At 38.7% G+C, this 22582-nt stretch overlaps 1 protein-coding gene across 2 annotated transcripts in view; it reads right to left on the reverse strand.

The window, feature by feature from the left end:
* The window catches only part of STX8 (syntaxin 8), a 268672-nt gene that overhangs the window by 240400 nt on the left and 5690 nt on the right, over positions 1-22582 (reverse strand). For both annotated transcript variants that reach the window (XM_063112417.1, XM_063112418.1), the window contains exons 3-4: positions 18794-18888; positions 9880-9990 (exon numbers count right to left, since the gene is read on the reverse strand). In XM_063112417.1, the coding sequence (XP_062968487.1) occupies positions 9880-9990; positions 18794-18888 (206 nt within the window). The remainder of the gene's footprint in view (positions 1-9879; positions 9991-18793; positions 18889-22582) is intronic.

The following is a 22582-nucleotide window of genomic DNA, read 5'->3' on the forward strand; positions in this document are numbered from 1 at the left end:
GGAATGTGTTAAATGATCAGGTCAGCATCTCAAATTTGAAGATGAGAAGATAAAAAATGCAGTCAGTCACAAAAAATAGAGTAGCAAAGTAGGAAAAAAGTGGGATTAGTACTCTTCATAAATTAAATTTCAAATGAATCAAATATTTAACAATTATAAAACCACAGAAGTACTAGGAAAAAAAATCAGACACAGAATGTCTTTATAACCTTGGTTCACTATAATCATATATAGTAATTACATAAATCTCTACTAAGATATTACTATATAAAACTATATTAGTTTGGCATAGGATACAAAAGTTTAATAACTCTCTTTGGGGAAGACTATAGAAAAAACAGGCACTCACGTAAATTGCTGGCACAAGTCTAAACTGGTTCTACCCCTCTGGAGGGCAACTTGCCAAATATTACGAAAACTGCAAATGCATATACCCTTTGACTCAGCCACCCTACTTCTAAGAACTTACCTAAAGATACACTTTCACACATCCAAAATCACTTAGGTTTAAGGTTATTCAATGCTATATTTTTGTAATAGAAAAAAGCTGAAAACAATACACAAATCTATTAATAGGGGACTAGTTAAATAAATTATGGTATGTTCATACAATGAAATATTATAAGGCTATAAAAACTAATGACAAAACCTTATTCCCAATTGGGAAAACCTCCAAGATATTTGATCAGGTGACAAAAGAATGCTGTAGAATGGTATGTATACTACAGTACCATTTGTGTAAAAGATGGAGGGGAATAGGAAATATATTCATATTTGCTGGTATATGCTTAGGAGAACCCTGGAAGGATATGCCAAAACTTAAGATTAATTACTTATGCTGAGGAGTGGGGAACATAGTGGGAGGGTTATCACTGAATCTTGTTTAAATGCTTTTTAGATTTCTTAGCCATAAAAATATACAAAATATACTCTCCTTCCTCTCCCACTGTTAAGTTTGGAGTGTGGCTGGGAACTGCTACAGCCATTCTGAGACCATGAGAGGGTCAGTCTGAAGACAAAGCCAGCACTCTGAAGAAGGCAAAATAAAGCGATGGCAAGAACCTGGCTCCCTGGCGGCATTAGCAGGCTGGTTAAAGTAATCAATCCTCTCACTTCTCTCACTTGTAACTTATTACATGGGATGTTTTTCCTCATTTAAACCATTTAAGTAGGGTTGTCTGTCAGGTGCAGCCAAGAGCATCCTAACTGCTAGCCGAGGGTAGTGAGCTGTACCCAGACACCCACTTAACAAAGTGGTTAGAGCAGGTAACTGCAATAAGCATCTTCTTAGACATTTCAGTCCTCTTCCTCTGACTGCTGCAGAAACAACCTTCCCTTCTAGTCTTCACAGCACATTTACATAGCCGTCTGCACTCATTTCACCCTGTTGTGGATTTGCTTTTGTTTGTTTCCCCAACCTAACTGAACTCTTCAAGAATAGGCATTATAAATGATGAGCAAATCTCACCACAGTCACTTCTTGGCTCACCTCAGGGGTGCCTCTATGAACTTCTGATTCTAATCTTTGCTGACCAAGAAAGCAGCAAGACTGTACCAAAGTTACTTATCCTTCCATCAAACTACCCGAAATAATCAGTGAGGCAGAGACAAAGCCATGTGCTTGCCCCAGTCCTGTTGCAGTTTCCCCTCCTTGAGCACACAGAAAGATCGCTGTTGGGTTGAGGCCTTAGGTATGCTAATTGCCTGGTTGGGGTTATTGTCGGAATCCCTGCTGACTTAGCTGACTGTGTGGCTAGGCAATTGTATTGTTAAAGCAGTTCATAACTAAAGCCAAAATGTTTCATTATTTTAGTTACACTAAGTTTTCCATTTGCATTGTCACGGCTAGGGGTTAGGGCCCACAGACCCTTCAAACCCATTGTATAGACTAGGTCATCAGACTCCTCACATGCCAGGCTGGGTCATAGACCCCTCACACACAGGTCTACGCTAGGTAATTGGGAAAGATCCTGGGAGCCAACGGCAGATGACACGAGCTCAGTCCTCAGCAGTAGTAGCAGCAGCTTACAGCAGCAGTAGCAGCTGTGGTGGTGGTGGCCTCTTAGGGCATCCCAGGGGCACTAGCAGGCTCCAGCAACAGCCTCCAGCAACAGCAGTGGCATCTCAGGGGCAGGGGGCCCCCGTGGATCAGAGCCACTTGTCCTTTATTCTTAAGTCCATAACCCAAGACACCTGGGTGCACATGCTCAATTACATTAGACAATAACCAAGGAACGCCTGGGCACACGTGCATATTTATATTTACATCAAATGCTTGGCAAGATTCTGAACATCTGAGGGATCCTGACCATTTTCCTTCACTTTCCCTACAATCGCACTCCCCAGCCTCCCTGGCAGTGAGGCTGGAGCCACGTGACTAGTCAGGAACTTGTAAGCCAAAGCACATAAGAGGGCTGTGAGTTCTCCACACACTCTCTCTTCTCCCATCATGAGGAACGTGGAGGGCCTGTGTCGTGATAGCACAGCCCTAAAGATGGAAACAACCTGAATCTCCTAGTCACCATTCGAAGGGACCCGTCTGGGAGAACCAGACTTTACTCAAGGCATGCAAAAAAGCTTTCATGTGTTAAATGCCTGGTATTCCCAGGTTTGTTTAGTTACCACAACACAACCTATCATACCCTGACTCAGTTAATCTTTCAATCAACCAAAATTTGCTGAGTCAAAAATTTGCCTGCTGTATACCCAACTCTGTGCTGGGTGATATGAAAGCTACAGAAAAATGCAGAAAGATGCTCATTGATTAAGTATTTATTAAGCATTATGGTAGGCTTTTGTCCCTGTCCTTGAGGTATTTAAAATCTAGATCAAGAAACAAAATACACATTTACAAAAGAGAAAGAGAAATGATTAAGCACATCATGCAGACTCTCTAGCTAAATCAGCTCCCCACTGATACAGTCTCAAAGTAATATATACTTACTTTCCTGCCGAATTTATTTTAGTTATTTGTGTGATTCTTTACTTCATGTCAGTCTCTCTCACTGGACTTTACATAGCTCAAGTGCAAAAAGCAGTTTTTAGTTATTTCAGTTTTTTGCCACCATATTCCCCATACCAGTGCATGGTGCTCAATAAATATCTACTTAACAAAAGAAGGCTCCCTTTATCACAACATTTTTGCTTCCTTACCTATTTCTCATTAAATTAGCAGAGAATTTTAATATCTTTGAATACATTTATACATCTTTGGTTCAACTACCCTTTCTCACTTAAATAGAGAGAAAAGCAAAGCTTTCCTGATTTCAGCACATCTCAGTAGGAAGTTACCATATTTCCGGGGCATAAATAAGAAGGATAAATATTTATGGCTTATCCACTGTCTCACATGAGCTGACTAATGATGCAGGTGTATATTCCTTAGCAATTTCCTACTTAGAGAAAAGTAGTTGGTCAGGTGTTAATAATAACATTAAGCAATAAAATATAAATCAATGATTCTTTAGGAAATCTAAGTACTACTGGGTATAAATCATAAACCAAGCTTTAAACTGAAATAAAACATTCAATGGTTTAAAATGGAGAAGGGGGATATTTTTAGGGGGATATTTAAATGTAAGATTTAGTAGCTCAAGGGAAAAGTACATATCTAAAATTAAATTTAAAAATCTGCACTCTAAGAAAATGTGGACATTTCATTATCATCTTCTTTTGATTTTAGCAATTTGGTCTGCTTGTTAATACACCCTTCCTGCCATATAACTACCATCTCAAACTCTAAATAACTTCCTATTCCCTGTAATCCCCTACATAGTTGGTGGTGTGAAGATTAAAGCTTAGCCAATTAGCCACCCACTACAGCCGATTTAATCACATAATCTTTGAGAAGGTCACAGGGCAGTGGAGTATGCAACAATTTTTTTTCTCTTTACCGACAAAGAGTTAACTAATTGTGAGACTCAGTAGTGCTCTCAAATATAAAGGGCAGTAGGGTTTTAAATCAGAAGCTGTGTCACTGCTTTATAAGTCAGGGCTTATCGTCTTCTAAGAGACATTGTTTCCAGAGACTTCTTTAACAAGTTTCCAAATACCCTAAATTAGTCAACCATCACTTATTTAGACCAAGGCTTACTGCTTTAAAATAATGACCAGTAATCCGTAAGGTAAAACTAAGATTCCATCACATGACAGCTACACATTCAATTACGTGATTGTCACATTAAGGTCTGTTTAAAGGAAATGCTAATCCAAACTGAAGTTTGACAATACTCTTCTCTCCTTAATAAGGCCACATAGCAGGAAGAGGAGAGGAAAGCAGGGGTGGAAGGATTCCTAGGAATGAGAGACGGGGAAGAAAGAGAGAAGAGGACCGCACAAAGTAAACAGGAAAGGAGGAAACAGAGGTAGGGGCTCTAGGAAGAGAGAGGCTCTACAGGTTCCAAGCAAGCAACCACAGTAGGGTAAACTGATCTTGTGGTATTGCTACCAGCTATTACGGGGCTCTGAAATACTGATTAGCAGATTAGCCCCAGTTCTCTACCAGAAGTGTAGTGATAGTCTAGCACTAATGACAAAATGTACCATACAGAGTATGTCTATAACATTTTAAAGTACAGACAAGGCTTTCCGGCCAATGTGTTTCTGTAGGTCATGACCTAAGGGAAAGACCTCCACCCCCACAGTGACAAGCAACCCAACAGATCTCCTCAATATCAAGAATTACAGAAGCAAACAAAAAAAGCTGGAGGAATCCAGAGACTGGAGAAGCAAACAAAAATGTTGGAGGAGCCCAAAACTAGGAATTAACTGTCGGGAGGACTGAGTCATTGGAGATACCCAGACAAACCAACTGGCAGGGATGCGGATGAAGTTTCTCCAAAAATACAGCAGAAAGGTTCCTAACGGCTGATGTGAGAAATTACCAGGCAATCTGACAACCGGAAGGCAAGAGGATACAGTCCAACTGTGAACCAAAACTGGTCATGTGGACAACTGATTAAGATCCTCAGAAGGCTAGGTCCAAACAAAAGAATTATCAGGTATGAGAAATTGGGGGTGAAGAGGCCTCAAGGGTAAGGGTAAAAAAGGCAAAAATCACATTCCGATATAGGCAACTGAATGTAATCAAAGACCAGCAATTCTGACCTCAAATCTAAGACAATTCACTTCTAGCAATATACTTTGGCTTTAACGTTCATTCGTTCATTCGTTAACTCATTCATACACTTAACTGCTTGCCTCTAGTAAGTCCACAATGGTTCTATTCTCCCTCACTAGTTGGATCAACACTACCTGGGTATCCATTTTCATAAGCCTTGGGCAGATTTCCCAGGGACTTTCTATACAGTATTTGAGAATGGTTTCATCTAGGATCCATTTTCTTACTTATCAAACTCCCATGGCATGTCTGTAGGACCTGGACTTTTTGGACAAGTATATGTGGACACATTCCTGTTAGGGTGGGTGCAATGGGTCTAATGCAATCCTAGCCCAACAAGGATTCACCAGTGGAAGTGAACGAGGGATTCACCTTCCAGGCCACCTACCATTTTCTTTCCTTTTTATCTGCAATGATTTTCTTTCTTCGTGGCAATCAATATCTAATTGCCACATTTGTTTCTTACTCGTGGCCGGACTCCATGTCATCTGGAATGGACCATCACTGTCTCTTATACCCATTTTTACCTTCTTCAAATCACCCCTCAGGAGTCATTTCTCCTCGACAGTGCTTGCATATGAGTATTTTTTAAACAGAATTCTTCTGGAAGCTTATTCTGAACTTTTCTAGACTTCTGTTCCTGAATTTAAAAAGATGCAATATACAAGTTGCCCTCAGTTTCATCCTGAGAGCATGTCAATAGGTCTGGCCAATTACCTTAATTATTTTCAACCCTCAGGACTCCAGTCACCTTTGCTTCACAGTTTCTCCTCATTGTGTGGTCATTGTGTCCCCACGCCACCTCAACCATTCACCAACAAACCAATAAGTAACGGCCTTAGGTCCACCATGTGGATCAGCCTTATGCGCAGGAAGAATAGGAGGCCGTAGGCCTAGTGGTAGAACTTAAAAGGTCCTCAGAGGCCTCCATCCAAAAAAAACCACCTCTGCTACTAAACCGCCAAATTCCCTAAATCCTCTCATCAATTAATTTACTTTGGTTTAAGTCCTAGGATTCAAGGAGACTTCAGTTAAACTACCTCCAGAAGACAAGTCACCACCGGCCACTGATTCCATCACTAGAATTAAATTAACATGAGACTGTTTACTAACAAGACAACAGGCAGCAAGCTGGGCACTGAGGAAAGAGGACACAGAACAAGTAAGATTTGGAAAAGGAGATGAGAGGGCAGGGCACGAGGTGCAACACATGGAACAAGACTGGTCCAGGAGACCAGGTCCTTCTAGAGCACTGGAGGGTACGACAGGAGAGACAGGAGGTCTCCAACACAACACAACACACTGGTAACATCTCAGATTTATAAAGGTTTTAGACTTTACAAAGCCCTTTACATAGCAATCACTTCACTTGGTCCTAACAACCATGAAAAATGGGCAGAACACATATCCCCAGCTTAAGGTCAATGATTTTGAAGCCCAGATGACTGAAAGACTAGTAAGCTACAGAGGTGAGTCCTTCTAACACAAGGCTCAGCTCTTTTTATGGTGCAATGGTTTAAGAGTTCAGACCTGAAATCCAAGCTCTGAGACTAATTAGCTTTAGAATCTTGACTCCTCTGAGCCTCAGTCTCTCTTCTGTAAAACAGGATGTTACAAAGAACTCCTGAGCAAATGGACATAAAGAGCTTAGCATAGTACCTGGTGCACAGAAAACAAACAGCAGATGTGAGCTGTTAGCATCATCACTAGTATACCAGGACAAAGCTGTGATTCCAACCTATTAGAATCACTTGGGAAGTTTCCCCAGCCTCACTGCCACCCAGTCCTCCCCACAGACTACTAACCAGATTCTGCCAAGTATATGGTCCAGATGCTTGTGGTTCTTTTCTTTTTGATTTTTTTTTTTTCTTTTTGATAAGCCTCTTGGGTGACTCTGATGCAAAGTGCCACACTTAAGAACAAATAGATACAAAGCAGTACTCCTCAAATTGCAACATGTGTTCACGTCACCCAGTGATCTTGTTAAAATGCAGGTTTTGTTTAAGTAAATCTGGGTTGGGGTCTGATCGCCTCAATTTCTACCACTTCCGGGTGATGCTGATGCTACTCATCTGCAGGTCACGCTGAATAGCAAGAACACAGAGATTACCACAGTGAGAAGAGGGGCGGTGAAAAAGGCGAGAGAGGACCAAAACCCAAAAAAACAAAAAAAATCCAGCAAAACCCACAAAGACCTAATTCATAAGTTGGCCCCTTCAACATCATTAAATGACATAATTAATGAAGAGTAATAAGCAGAACCTGGCTGTCTTGTTTGGGCCATTAATAAGTAAAGCCAAAACATTTCATATTTCAGTTATACTAAGTTTCCTTTTGTATTGTCAGGGCTAGGGCTCAGACCCTTCAAACCCATTGTACAGACTGGGTCTCCAGACCCCTCACACGCATGTCCATGCTAGGTAATTGGGAAAGATCCCAGGAACCACTGGCAGATGACAAGAGTTCAGTCCTCAGCAGTACAGCAGAAGCAGCAGTAGTGGCCTCTCGGGGCATCCCAGGGGCACTGGCGGCAACAGCCTCCAGCAGCAGTAGCAGCCTCCCCCCACCCCCCCAGACATCCAGGTGGTGGGGACAGCGTAGATCAGAGCCACTCATCCTTTATACTAAAGTCCATAACCCAGGACGCCTGGGTGCCCATGCACATCTACATCAGACAATAGCCAAGGAATACCTGGGCGCTGTTGTGAAAGTGAAGGAAAATGGTCAGGGCCCCTCAGATGTTCAGAATCTTGCGAAGCATTTGACGTAAACATGCACGTGTGCCCAGGCGTTCCTTGGTTATTGTCTAACGTAATTGCGCATGTGCACCCAGGTGTCGTGGGTTATGGACTTAAGTATAAAGGATGAGTGGCTCTGATCCACGCCCACCCCCCCCCACCCCCACCCCCCCGCCAGGATACCCCCGGGGGTCATAGAGGAGGCTGCTACTGTTGCTGGATGCTGTTGTTTCAAGCTGTTGCTGCCAGGGTTCCCAGAACACTCCGTGAGGCCACCGCCACCGCTGGACCTGTAAGTGCCGCTACCATTGCTGAGGACTGAGCTCATGTTGTCTGCCCACAGCTCCCAGGATCTTTCCCCAATTACCCAGCGTGGACCTGAGTGTGAGGGGTCTGGTACCCCAGTCTGTACAATGGGTTTGTAGGGTCTGAACCCTAGCCCTGAAATGTTTTGGCTTTAGTTGTGAATTGCCTAGCCATACACTTAGCGTAGTTATGGCCTTAACCAGACAACTGGCATAGTTGTGTATCTTTAACAGGTGCACATGCATATTTACATCAAATGCCTGGCAAGATTCTGAACATCTGAGGGGGCCCTGACCATTTTCCTATATTTTCCCTACACTGGCACATAACAGACTGATTTACCATGACTGCCTCCACCACTACCAAGTAGAACTATTTAAATGTTTTCTCCCCCTCTGGCCATCATCTCTCTATTTGACCCCCTACTCCCCCATGAGATGTGTTCCACCTCCTAACTCTGCCCTCGTTCATCTCTTGACTAAAAAGACCTCTTCCTTCAATGGAAGGGCCCTTCTTGAAAGATGGAACTTCCTTTGCACCTTTGATTCCCTTGTTCGCCTGCTCTACTTCACCCACCTGGATCTCCACCGTCTTCCACTCACTCCATCCCTGCATCCAGGGGACTGGATACTGCTTGAGGAATATTGGGAACCACCACAAACTGGCCCACCTTAGGCTTCAGTCTTCACTGAAAACCCTGCCCAGGACACCTGCCTGCAACTCCTCCCTCAGTGGCTCCTTGGTTTCATTTCTTCACAGAAACATTTCATCTAGCCTCCTGTATTTCGTAATTCATGAAAACCTTGGATCACCCGCTCCTAAGAAGACTGGGACCAACAGGACAAAAACTGTTTGATCCTCTTCAGCTTGTCCTAGGGCAGTGGTTTGCAATCCTGGCTGCACATCAGAACCACCTGGGACACCCCTGCCCCACCCCCATCCCCGCTCTGATTTAGAGATGTCTGGCAATGTGTGGCTAGGGTCAAAGACCACTGGCCCTGGGAAGCCGTATTATCCCTAACTGGGAACTAAGTAGAAACAAGCTGGCGCTGCACAATGAATGCATCATTCCTAGCAGGGAAGTGGGGGAGAAGCAGCTTTCTATCCTGAGCTCACTTCCTTTTGTGATGGTTCCCACAGTGAAGTTAAGGGAGTTCTGGAAGCAGGGGGGAGGCCAGCTCTAAAGATGTAACAACTTATGGTTCATTAACCTCAGCCTTGGAAAGCTGGAGCACTTCTCTGGGTCTTCCAACAGAGCTGAGTTCAGAGCAGCTATCAGCTCTGTAGAGTGTGAATCACTCACTGGCAAGGAACAGGGAGAAAAATCCAACTGTCACACTCCTCTACATCCATAAGCCCCGACGACAGTCTTATTAGGACACATTTATTCAACACCTAAAAAAAATCTCATTTTTTCTCACAGATTAGTGACTTCAGGAGTTCATAAGGCAACTAACAAAGCAGAAAACTCAACCAAAGAATGCAAAAATCTTCCAACTTTGTATTCTAAGTATGCTCCACCCAAGATGGGATTCAGCTGAACATACTGGGTTTACTAAATCTAGAAAATGAAAACTAAACTGAATAGAAAATTAATCACTATAAATGAACAGAATATATCTTCCTAGTTAAAGAAATTAAGCCATTCTGGAAACAGCTGCGATATCTGCAAATAAACCTTCACCCACCACATAATCCCTGTAAATGAAAACATACCTGATTATATCTGGTTCTGCACCCTCATTCTTAAAGGATGCCAGAAGTAGTCTCTCTCGAGTTACAAGGTCATCCAATAGGTTCTGTCTTCGATCCCCTTCAAGTTGTGTTCTGAAGACATCTTGTTAAGGTCCAAAGGTAGATGAATCACTTCATTTTACCTAATACATTATGTTAACTCTTTGAGTTAGTTGTTTTTTTTTTTTTTTACAGACTCTAATCACTGCTATCCAGAAGAGACCTCAACCGTTCTTCTGCTTTTCCTGCTCTGATCTTCAGCTTCACTGACCCTTCGGTAAAGGACCTTGACAGTACCATCGCAGAGGCACTTATAAACAATGACACAGATTACTATGCAAGTACTTTCACTGAGAAATATACAAGGTGAGTATTAATCTTCCAGTGACCAACATTTTAATGATTTTTTTTTTCTGTCAAGGCAATCTGGCTCAATGATTACTTAGGTTTTGAATCACAGGTGTCAGTGTTTAAAGGTGTTTTCCTACACATTAATACCAAAATATACTGTTTAAAAAGGGGGGATCCTCTATATTGCCCTCTTTCTTCCACATTAACAACCTATTAACATACCTGAAATATATTTCATAAAGTGCTACTTTATGCAACAGATTTGCTCAAAAAATTGTTACCATCAGTTCATTATTTAAACATTACATGATCTTTAAAGAAAATTACAAAGAAATAATCATATTTTAACATGTTATTCTGGTAAGCCTGCTAGACTAGGAGTCCCACGGGCAGAGTTTTAGTCCTATTTGGACCGCTATCTATGACCTTGAACTAGTTATTTCACCATTTTGGATCTCTGTTCCTTTATATGTAGCACCAGATTATTTCTAACACCTTTGCCAGCCCAGTTCATGAGTGATGGCTAAAAAAATAAATCAGAGCTAAATCCAAAGTTTTAAACACTGGCTTTCTTGAAGCAAACTGCACAAGTTCTTCTAGGCGAGAGAGAGAGAGAGAGAGAGAGTGAGAGTGAGTGTTAAAAAACAGTAAAAGAAATGTTGAAGGAGAAAAGTTCTGCCATAAAGAGAACAAGTAGAGAAAGCTAACACTTTTGAGAGGACATACCTGGCACAAGACATAAAAAGTGAGCACAAAAATAAGCCACCTCAACTTGATTTTATTTGGCTTTTATGTTTTTATTAAATGGCTTTTGCTTTATTAGAGCTGAAATGCTGGTGACTCAAAGTAGCCCTGGCCACAATTACCCAGTCCTAGTAATAATAGCAAGACATTACTTTCAATATCCCGATACTTTTTAAAAGAAGAATATAAAACATTGCATTTAGGCCCAAAAAGTTCCTGAAAAGCTGGCTAATAAAAGCAGTAACATCGTCACTGCCTGTATGTGGAAAACCACAGCCTAGGGAGTATATACTTACTTCAGTTGCTAACTTTGCATAGAAAAGAACTAGCTAGTAAAATAGTAAACAAACCCAGGCAAAAATTTTCCCCAGTAACAGTACTTAGAAAAATCATAAATCCCCCAAGCCAATGTAGCTGAGCAGTGTTAGTGATTTTAGATATTAAAAAATAATAATAAATGAATTCTCTCAACATTCCCAAATGCTACTTTCCTGAGCCAAATTGCTACCATTACTTTTCCATTTCTTGCTTGACAACAGTCACTAAGTACCCATCTTAGAAACCATGAAGTAGCAATTGTAACTAAGAAACAGGGAACTTAAATATTTCTTCTGCATTAATAAAAGGGCCTTTTACTAGCCTTTTGGTCAATGCAGTATCAAGAATAAACATGAATGTGTTTTAAATTAATGGTAAATTGTGAATAAAGCAGAAGGCTATTCTTTCTAAAAGCTCCTCAAAAATTAAAAGATACCAAAGCTGTGACAAGAATGATACAGGACGAAATGGAAATTTTAAACTCTGAACTATTAACTACATCACAATACTAGCTATTCTTCTCATGTACGTGCTATGCTCCACCTACCCTAGTAACCACCAGTTTTGTTGGGATTTCAGTATTCAACCACCCAAGCAAACATATGCTGCACTATAATCCAATATTATAATTAAGCACAGATTCAAATGGCTCAGGGATTTAAACATAAAAAATAAAATTGTAAACTTATTATTAGAAGACATAAAAGAACATTTTAATCTTGAAGTAGGAAAAATCTTTCTAAGCAAGATTGAAAACCTAGAAGCCATGATTACATAAAATTTTACATATCTGCAAAATAAAGCTATAAGTGACAAAGTAATAGTGGTAAATGGGGGCTAGCCAGTTAGCTTAGTTGGTTAAAGCGTGGTGTTGTAACATCAAGGTCAAGGGTTCAGATCCCATACTGACCAGCAGCAAAAAATAAATCAATCAAAATAGGGCAAATGAAAAAAAGGCAAGGGACATAACATAGCACAGGAAAAAAAACCCCACTAATATCTCTAATGAAAAGACATTCAGTTTCACATTAGAAAAAGAAATGCAACTAAAACAAAATACCATCTTCACCTATCAGATTAGGAAACTGACAAGACAGTCAGATTAGGAAACTGACAAGACAGTTTTGGAAAGGGATGGGAAACCAGGCCTTCTCATACTTTCCTAGTGGGAATGCAAACAGGGTTAACCAGTTGCCACATTGCCTCCCAAACATCTAACAAAATTTAAAAGGCACTTTTTGCAACAGGAATTTCTCCTGCAGATATATTCATATATCTATGCAAGAACTTAGAAGCAAAGATGTTCACTGCAGCACTGTTTGTAATAGCCAAATATTGGAAACATCCTAAATGTCCATCAATGAGGAACCAGTGCATCTAGGCAATGGAATGTTTTGCAGCCTAAAAAAAGAATAGGAAATCTATTTATGTATTGATGATAATAATTAACATTAATGAGGACTTACTAAGCGCTTACATTAATTAGTCGATATGGAATAATCTCCAAAATACAATGTTCAGCCAAAAAAGCAAGAAAAAAAAAAAAGCAGTGAATAATATGCTCCCACTATGTTATAAAAAAAAAAAGTCAGACATACATAGGACAAAAAACATTTCTGGAAGGCTATATAAACAACTGCCTCTAAGGAAGGGGAATTGGGACTCTGTGAGGGAGACTTACTTTTCACTGAATATTATTTTATATTGCTTGAGTCTATCATGCTAACTAATAAAAACACAAGTTTCAGAACCATATGTATAGTATGATCCCTTTATATTCCAAAGAATTTTACATTTACATATATATATTTCATGCCTAGAAAAGTCTGGGATGATAGGTACCAACCATCAGCATTGTTACCTACAAAGAATGAGATGGGATAGGACAGGGATGAGCAAGAGAGAGGGGAGTCATCGGTAAAAACCAACAGTAAGAAGGGTATAGGTGGAAAGTACTTTTTATAATAAAAACAACAAAGAAGTTTTAAAATTCAGAAGATATTAGTTACGGATTTAAACTAATGTTAAGAATGAATGAACAATTAAAGAACATCACTTTCAAAAGCAGTAAGCTTGGTAATGACATTGTGTAGATTAGTAACTGAAGAACAGAATCACAGACATTTGATGTTAGAAGAGGCCCTAGAGATCCCCTAATCCAATTCTCTTGTTCTCCTGACCAGGGTATTAAAGCCCAGCATGGCTAAGTCTCTTGGCTGGTTAAGGGCAATGCTGGGCTAGAGCCCAGCTCTTCCTACACTAGCTCAAAGCTTTTCCCAGCACGCCACACTGGGTTTGCCCAGCAAACATTCCAGGGGCTTCTCTACCCTGAGGCTCCCAGCACTGCTCACTTAACTTTGTCACTTCTTAGAATCTTGTTAAATACAATACTGGTAACACTAATTCAGAATATTCCTGGACTCCTTATAAATTTGGGAAAACCATTCAATTAGGAACACTCTGCCTCTTAGTTTTACATTGTAATCTACTCAGAGAACAGAGCATAAAGAGATTGGGCAAGGGAAGGCGTAAGGAGAATAAGAGATGAATGGGCCGTCCGCAGAGTGCACTTATTATATAAGGGTTGTTGTTAATAAGAGGTCAAAGAATCATCCAGGCAAAAATCTATACTGCAGCTATGTGGACATGTAGGTGGTAGCTGGACAGAGTAGGGGAGGGGGGACAGGGTGTGCCTGAGGCTAAGAAAGACAAGTAGAACATGGGGTACAAGTCAGCGGCAGGTGTTGGGGACTTCTTCCACCAATTTGGTGAATAACCAAGGAAGAAAGTCAGAACAAACAAATAAGGAAAAAGAACTAACTACCACAGTACTTTGTCATTATTAGGCTGATTTTACATGTAATTATAGCCAATTCACGGAAGTGTAAGGTTGTAAATGAAATGGGATCCTGATTTCATGTGATCCACACCTACTACTACCAGTATGCTTAAGCCCAGCTTCCCTGGTAAGCACATTGAACCACAGATGGAGTGGAGTAGTAAGTCGCTAGAGTCCTAGGACAGCCCATCTCCACTCCAGCTCCTGGATTTTCTCTTTATTTAGTAAAAGGCTTGTGAATTTAGGTAAGGCTTACTTAATAAATGAATTGCTCTGGAGAAGGAAGAAGTCTTCAGGTAATTACTTCTTCATGCCATAACAGAAGAACTGCAAAGAAACAGTTCAAGGTTTTAGAGGCCAGAAGACTTTTCTGGCTCACTTTCAAGTCAACGAACTCTACTACAAATCAGTTATGTACCAGGCCCAGTCCTCACCTTCCTCAAAGCACTGATCACATTTTGCAAGTACTATGTTAATACCATCATCATCTGTGTGCTTAGATATAACCACCTTACGTGATTATAACTCCTTAAAGAATGGACTATCTGTAAATTGTCAATGGTAACTGTAGTTTTTACAAGAATGATACAATAATAAATAGCAGCTAATCCTCATGCAGGACTGGACTTACTACATGTGAAGCACCTTCTATGCGTATAGTTTAATCCTCAAAACAATCCTATAAACCAGTGGACTTTTATCTTCCTTACTTCACAAATGAGAAAACTGAGGCACAAAGAGGTTAAGTACCTTGCCCAAGGGTACACAGTAAGTGTAGCTAACTACTTTTTACTCACCACCCACCACTATGGGGGGCCAATCCAGTGAGGTGCTTTAAAAATATTTTCTTCAATTTTCACAACAACTTTGCAGAGTACGATTATTCCCACTTTATAGATAATGAAACTAAGGTCCAGAAAGGCTTAATTGCTGTTTGGCTTTGAGTAAGTGGCAGAGCTGGTCTTCAATCTCAGTTCTGTCCAGATCCAAAGCCAGTGTTTAGACCAATTGTGCCCAGCCTTTCACATTTTACAGAACACTAATATCTCCAAACAAATGGGGGCAGAACTTACACAGAATTACCAATTATACATTGTGCCAGGTAAAAACAACAAAGTACTACCTACTTTACTTTTACTATCATGGTGAAAAAGCAAGGAGATTTTAACACCAAAAATTAGAAAAAACCATGTAATAGGCTATATAAATCAGAAAATTTTTGCTGATATAAACACTATCTTCTCTTCATTTTTTCTCACATTACCAGGTACCAGTGAAAACTTTGTCATGCACAGGCACAGTGTTTGAGAACCGCTTCACCTTCACTGGAGCCACCAGGAGATACCTCTAAAATCTATTGAGTTAGCCTCTCCACACTTACATTGGTTCAGGTTCTATAGTGACTGCACATCTGTCTATCTACCCACCTATCTTTTTTCCCCCAAAATACAGAGTTGATAAAAGTTATTACAGATTTAAAAAAAATTATTTCCACAGGTCTTCTCCCAAGATATCAAAATATCTTTTGATATTGGACTCCTTTGTAAAGAGATTTTGTAAATTCTCTTTAAAGTAGTAAAGGTGCTCCCTTTGAAAAAGCCAACAAAAGGACAAGCTGCATGTAAAGCCAATTCTAAGAATATTTTTAGTACTACCTGAAATTTCACATGCAGCCTCCCATAGCACAGACCTTTTCTCAGCTGGCGAGGTGATTATCTGCCTATCTCAAAAAAGCACTGTGAATAGAAGTTAACATTTTTCAGCAATTTTAGACTCTCCAGCTGCAGGACTTTGGCTTACTAATTGCAAACTAACAGATTCAAGGGCACAGAACTTTCATTTTAATTTCACGTGTATTCTTGCCAGGAGAGAGATACTTTTTTTCAGGAAAAAACACCTTATGCCTAAACTCGATGAATTTAATTGTTTTAGAAAGCATTTTCATGCTTTCACTCATCTTTCCGGCAACTCGGTGTTCTTTGAAAAACTTCACAAATGCAGAAAGGCATAAATTTATTAAGAAAAGTACCATAAATCTTAACTATGTGGCACAGTAAGGAAAATTGGTATTCATATTTTCACATTAAAAAAAGTCACCCAACATTAATTATACCTCAAGAAAAGGATTAAAAAGTCACTCTATTGGTGATTTATGAACAAAACTTTTTCTAAAAATTACATCACAAAGTATACCTAATAAACAACAATGAACACTATTAGTCTTTCTGATGATTAAGATACTTGAGGATTTGCATTATAAACAGGATTTGTCTTGCCACTATAGCAACATGCCAATTAATAGAGAATTCTAGTTGAAGAAATGCCAGGTGACAGTTGATATTTCTACTAAAGTAGAATTCAGCTTTTAAACCACTGACTTTGGGGCCAGACAGCCCTGTGTTTGAATCTGGCTCCTCTATTTCCCAGCTGTGAGGTCCTGAACAAGCTACTAGAACTCTGAGTCCTTTCCTCATTGTAGAAAACTCCTCTGCTGGAATGCTGGATTCTCTTTCCAACCTCATCAATGACTTGAGGTACAAAGTTTGACTCGGCCTCAATACTTTTGTAAGGAAAAGAAGGAGCCACCAAAACATACCAATAATATGAGGTTATTAGGACTGACAAGTTGCTATGTGATATATCTTAAAAATGGAGGATAACTGATATAGAATCATTTTAAATGTTTGGGAGGAGGAAGGAGGTCAGAGATAGGGAAGGTGGGGGGAACAGAAGGAAAATTTAAAAGAGGACTTGGCAGTATAGAAGCTACATCCTTTCCATTCTCTCAAATGAAAAATGGCCTCCCTGAAAATACAGAGGTTTATGAGCGCCCCCGTGGGGTGGATTATCTGAATGCCATCCCTAGCTTCAGTTACAGTAGAAATAGATGCAATTATCTGAAAAAATAAATAGGATTTTAAAGAAAGCTGTTATATTCCAGTTGAGTTTTTGATTTCTCCTAGGAAATTCCAAATTATCCACATTATGGTCCCTAAATATTTTTGTAATGGTTTAATTAACTAGTCAGTGTTTTTAATGCTTGGTGCTTAATTCGGTAATTTGGGAAGTAATTCTGAGATTACCACAAAACCAAAATTCAATGAGATTTCAAGAGAATGTAAGCATTTGGGAGAACAAAGTAAATTATTACCGTGGCATGCTTAGTACACTGTAATTAATAACTAGCAGAAATTATTAATAGAAAAAAGTAAACCATCTTAATTTGTATGTTTTTCTTGCCCTGTAGGTTTAGCACATAAATAAGAGGAATAATAATCAGTTACTTTAACGGAAGTTAGCAAATACCTAGTTGTTAATATTACATCATGAGACAATATTTAGTTGCCTTTCTAATAGATGTGCTTTAGTGACTAAGCTAAACTAAACTGAGTTTGCGCACCCTGACCCCATGTGCAGGTTTCCCAGTGCTTAGTACTGAAAGCAGAGGAAATAGCCCGGCCCATCTGAAACTACTTAAGGTCTATATATTAAGACTTGTTGATTTTGGTAAATAAAAACTCTTTATATAATAGGAAAACTGTACAGTAACAAATGATACCAGATGTAGGGTAAAGTTACAAACTAAGTGTACCAGAATATTCTAACTGTGTTAAAAATAAAGCCCCAATTGTTTATTGAAATTAAACTTTTATTTGAAACTTTAGTGGATTGATAATTGACTATTTGGAAAATCATGCAACTAATCTAAATCAACCTTCCTGGTGACATAAAGGGTTACACTTGGGGGAAAATATTTTGTAAAACACCTTCAATTGTTTTATCTAAAAACAATTTCCCATATTTACATATCTACATTTTCCCATGTTTAAAATCGGGCAGTAAACCATTTCCTGATCTACCATAAGTGAGGTCTTTAGAATGAACTACAGACAATTTTGAGAAATCATGAGAGAAGACCAGTTAGGTCAGTTTTCAAACCAATATAAACTCAGGTTGAAAGGGTTAGTTTAGGTAACTGGTCACATGTAATTTCCTAAATTGATCAGATTATTAATTTCTAAAGAAAAAAAATGTTTTAGTACATGACAGTGTTGGAAGGAGGTTGAGATGACAGCACAACTTGCTTCAATCAAGTCCCACTCCACCCTGCACCCCCAAAACTCCCAAACCAGGGGCAGTATGTGTGCCATTAGAAGAATATTAAGGCAAACAAACCATATCTCAATAATCTATATAAACAGGAAAAAAAAAAAAAGTATGAATTCTACTGGTATTGGCCTCTTTGGAAAGAAATAGATCATTAAAAACTCTGGAAACTCCAGAGCAGAATCATAGCTCAGGATTTTCATGGAAGTTTCCCTCTGGAGCAGTGGCCAGCCACCTTGAAGGCAGTCTAGACTGCGAGCAATACCAGGCACTGTGAATACGGCACTGACAGAAAGCATCAGCTTCCTGCACTGTAAAGGTTACAACCAAATAAGCTAATTCCTTCAGCAGGTCTTTCTTTGCCAGCATATTCACTGTAAGACATGTAACGGACATCAAGATTACAGGCAATATTTTGGAAACCAGGTCCTCCTCAAGCTGTGGAAAAATCTGGGTGGCCCAGATTCCTTCCTTCCTTAAAATAAGACTGCTTATCCTCCCACTCTAGAAAAGAGGTGGAAATGTTTACATGGATACATCTGATGTGTTGACACAGCTCTTAGCAATAAGTCCTTCAAAAGGGCGATCTTTTCCTTCAGATTCTGCAACAAAGCTCTGATTGTCACGGTAAGCTGAAAAGAAAAGAACACATCCTAAGTATTCCAGTACAGAGGTGTAAGCTACTAAATTATATCACGTAAACGCTGCTTTATAGGCTACGATTCAATCAAGGAAGGGCTGGGGGAGATGCTTAGCCTCCCAATGACAAACCGGGGCTGTGAGGAGTCTCAATGGTCGCCTGGCCCAGCCTCCCACCTAAGGCTTACCACTCTGCAACCTGACCAAGTGGAAAGCCAGACATATTTAAACACGGACATTGACTGGAAGCTGTCAGTTCGCCCTCACAATCAGCTGAATTCTGTCCCCTGAGCTTCCACCCATTGATCCCATTTATCTACCTTGGAGCCATGCAGGAAATTGTGTTCTCCAAGTCTTCATTCAACAGCAAAAACCCCACAATTCCCTCAACCATGCTTCAAATGACAAGCTGCCAAGCCCCATTACCATCCCAACCAGGCTCTCGAAATACACTGCTATATTTATAACCCATTTAAACATTTTATTGCAGTGTGTTCTTTTTGTACAAGAGAAACATTAACTACACATGACTCTTTTTCCAGGACTGGGTGAATTTTCTCCAATCGTTCTAAAAACTGGGAGGAAATTTTTGTTGGTGACATTAAAGGATTGGAGGAGGGATAAGGAGAGAGCCTCTCAGGAATTTGGAAATGTGAAAAATAAAACTGCCCATTTAAATTGAAACACATTCAACCACAGATGAAATCAGAGATATGTTAAAAAAGGTAGAATACCGCAGATTTCATTTGCTAACTTGTTAAAAGTAGCAATTATACAACTTGGGTGCAAGCAGGTGTCCCCTCCTTAGATTAGCAGGATCACACTAAGGAAAAACAGCAGAACACCAGCAGCTGTCCAAGGGCTACACACATCAAGCAACTCTCCAAGGTATCAGCAGCCAAGAAAAGTCTAAATGTTCTAATACCTCTGGGAACCAAGGAAGAACCACCCACAATGTTTATGGAGAAAGGCCAAGGAAAGCAGATCTCTCCTCAAAGAGTAAAAAGCAAAACAAGCAAGCAAAAAAGCACAACACACATACACACCAGGCCTATGAAGAGCCTACGAAATTAAAGACCAAAAGCATTCAAGAGATGGAAGAGTATGTAGCCATTAAAAAGCATGACTCAAATCTCAATCTGGTAACATAGAAAGATAGCCATCATAATTTATTAAAAGAAAAAATCAACAAATAAAATATGTCACCCAAATAGAGAAAAACAATCCAGGAACTAAATACACCAACATGCTAAGGGTGGTTAACTCTAAGTAGTGGAATTTCTTAATAATTTTATAAGAAAATGATTACTTTTTATAATCTGGAAAAAAGTTCTGTTATCATAATTAAATAGAAGCTTCCCAGAGCACAGGAAAAGATGGAAAGTCTAATTCATATGTTAAGTTAACATAACCCTGGAAACAAGCACTGACAGGGATAACCAAAATAAGAAAACTACACATCAATCTCACCTAAATCTTTTTAAAAACAGAATATAACACTTAGGGCTGCAAAGCGGAGTTGGGGGGAGAGGTTGGGGGACAATTGGGTGGGGACACGGGGTACAAAGCAATTTCTGGTAATTTGTATCTCATGAATATTCATAATAAAATAAAAATTAAAAGCAGAATAAACATGATGAATAGAGTATGAGAGAAAATAAAAAAACAAAAAAAGAAAAAAACTAAGAATGGACACTACTGCCTTAACTGGAATATTATTTAATTTTGATCTAGAAGTTCTAATCAATAAAATAGGACAAATTAAAGTATATAACGACTAGAAAGGGATGAAATTATCATTATTTGCAGATTGATAATAGTCTATTTGGGAAACAAGAGAATCAACTGAAAGATTATTAGAAACAGTAAAAGAATTCAGTATGGTTATCAATCATAAAATGAAAAAAATCATGAGCATTTCTGTATTTAAGTAATAGCTAGGAAGAATTTTTTAATTATTTTAAAACTTCATCAACAACACCAAAAAAATAGCTACACAGTGCCTGGCATATAGCAAGTGTGCAGTAAATATTGCTGAAAGAATGAGTAAAAGGAAATATTCAATATTGCAAAAATATATTTGTACCCAATTTATAAACATACTACACATCATGGAAGCCCTCTTGTCTCCCCTGCAGGAATAAGAGGGGTGCCACAGGCCTCAACCATACCCCTCATCTTTCCGCCTTCTCCCACCCTATTTCCTTCTCCCTTCCCCTGTCCTCCTCCCCGCAACTGCTCCACAACATCTTAGAATGTAAAAAAATATATATTAATAAACTTAAAAAAAAAAAATTTAAAAACATACTACACATCTATTCAAGAATTCCAACTTGGAATTCTTTTATTGGAGAAGAAGTAGAAACTGAGGCACTGCACAAAATGTTTTTTAATGAAGTTTCACAAAATTACTCTGAAAGAAGGATAAAGGAAAATAAAGAAAAACCATAAATATGTGCAATAAGGGGGCCTTAAACAATCAGATATGAAGTCATTATAAAAATCTACAAGAATGCAATGCTGGTAGTTACCAACAGCTTCAATAGTGCAACAGAAGGCCTAGAAACAGTGCAGTTGTGTAAAAATTCAGTCAATAAAATATGGAATATTTCATATCTGGGGGATAGGGGTCAAAAATTAAGCAAATAGGGAAAAAAATAAAATTAGATACCTACCACACACCAAAATAAACTTCAAATATTTCAAAGATGTACACACACAAGAAAAACAAAAAACAATGAAACAAAAAAAAAACAAGAAAAGCTCAAAGAAAATTTAGATAATTAGGTAAAATATTTATGTAATCTCTAAGTGTAAAAAGCCTTTCTAAGCATGATTTTCCCTCTTCCTGTAAGAAGAGACCACAAATAAAAATATTAATTTCACGTAAAATTTAAAAACAAGTGCATGTCAAAAAACGTCACTTACAAAATCAAAAGCCAAATTAATAGAAAAATATTTATCCCAAATATGCCAGATCAAAACTTAATATAGTTAACATACATAAAGAACTTTGAAATTAAGAAACAATAAGATTAAGTTAAAGACATACACAGGCAATTCATAAAGGAAGAAACACAAATATCCATAAATATATGTAAAGATGTTCAAAACATAATAAAAAATGCATATTCAATTAGTGTAACATATTTTCACCTAACAGATTTTTAAAAGATCAGAATTGACGTAGACATGTAATTCTATAATATATATGTTCAAAGCTTTAAAATTTTATACAACACAAATCCAGAAAGCCTATATTGAGGAATTAATTCTAACATGCGCAATAATTTGGCTACACTGAAAAAACTGTTTATAATTAGAAATAATCTAGCTGTCCAAGAAGAAAACACTGATTAAATGAATCAGAGCTCTGAAAGTAAAAAATGAAACAATACGTTTACTAGAAAAAAAACAGAAAATTCTTTATAACCTGGAAATAGCAAAAACCTAGCTAGCTATGGCAAAAAATACAGAAGCAATTAAAGACTGATCCTCAAATTCATTTAAAAAACAAAACTTTCATATGACAAAAAATACCTCAAGCAAACTCAAACATCAAATGATAAAGAGGAAATAACCACAATTTATCACAAGAAGCTAATCTCCCCAGAATATAATGATTTCTTAAAGATCAAGACTAAAAAGGAACAATCCAATAGAAAAATGGGCAGAAGAAGATAGTTC

The sequence above is a fragment of the Cynocephalus volans genome, chromosome 10 (assembly GCF_027409185.1).
Source record: "Cynocephalus volans isolate mCynVol1 chromosome 10, mCynVol1.pri, whole genome shotgun sequence".
NCBI lineage: Eukaryota > Metazoa > Chordata > Mammalia > Dermoptera > Cynocephalidae > Cynocephalus > Cynocephalus volans.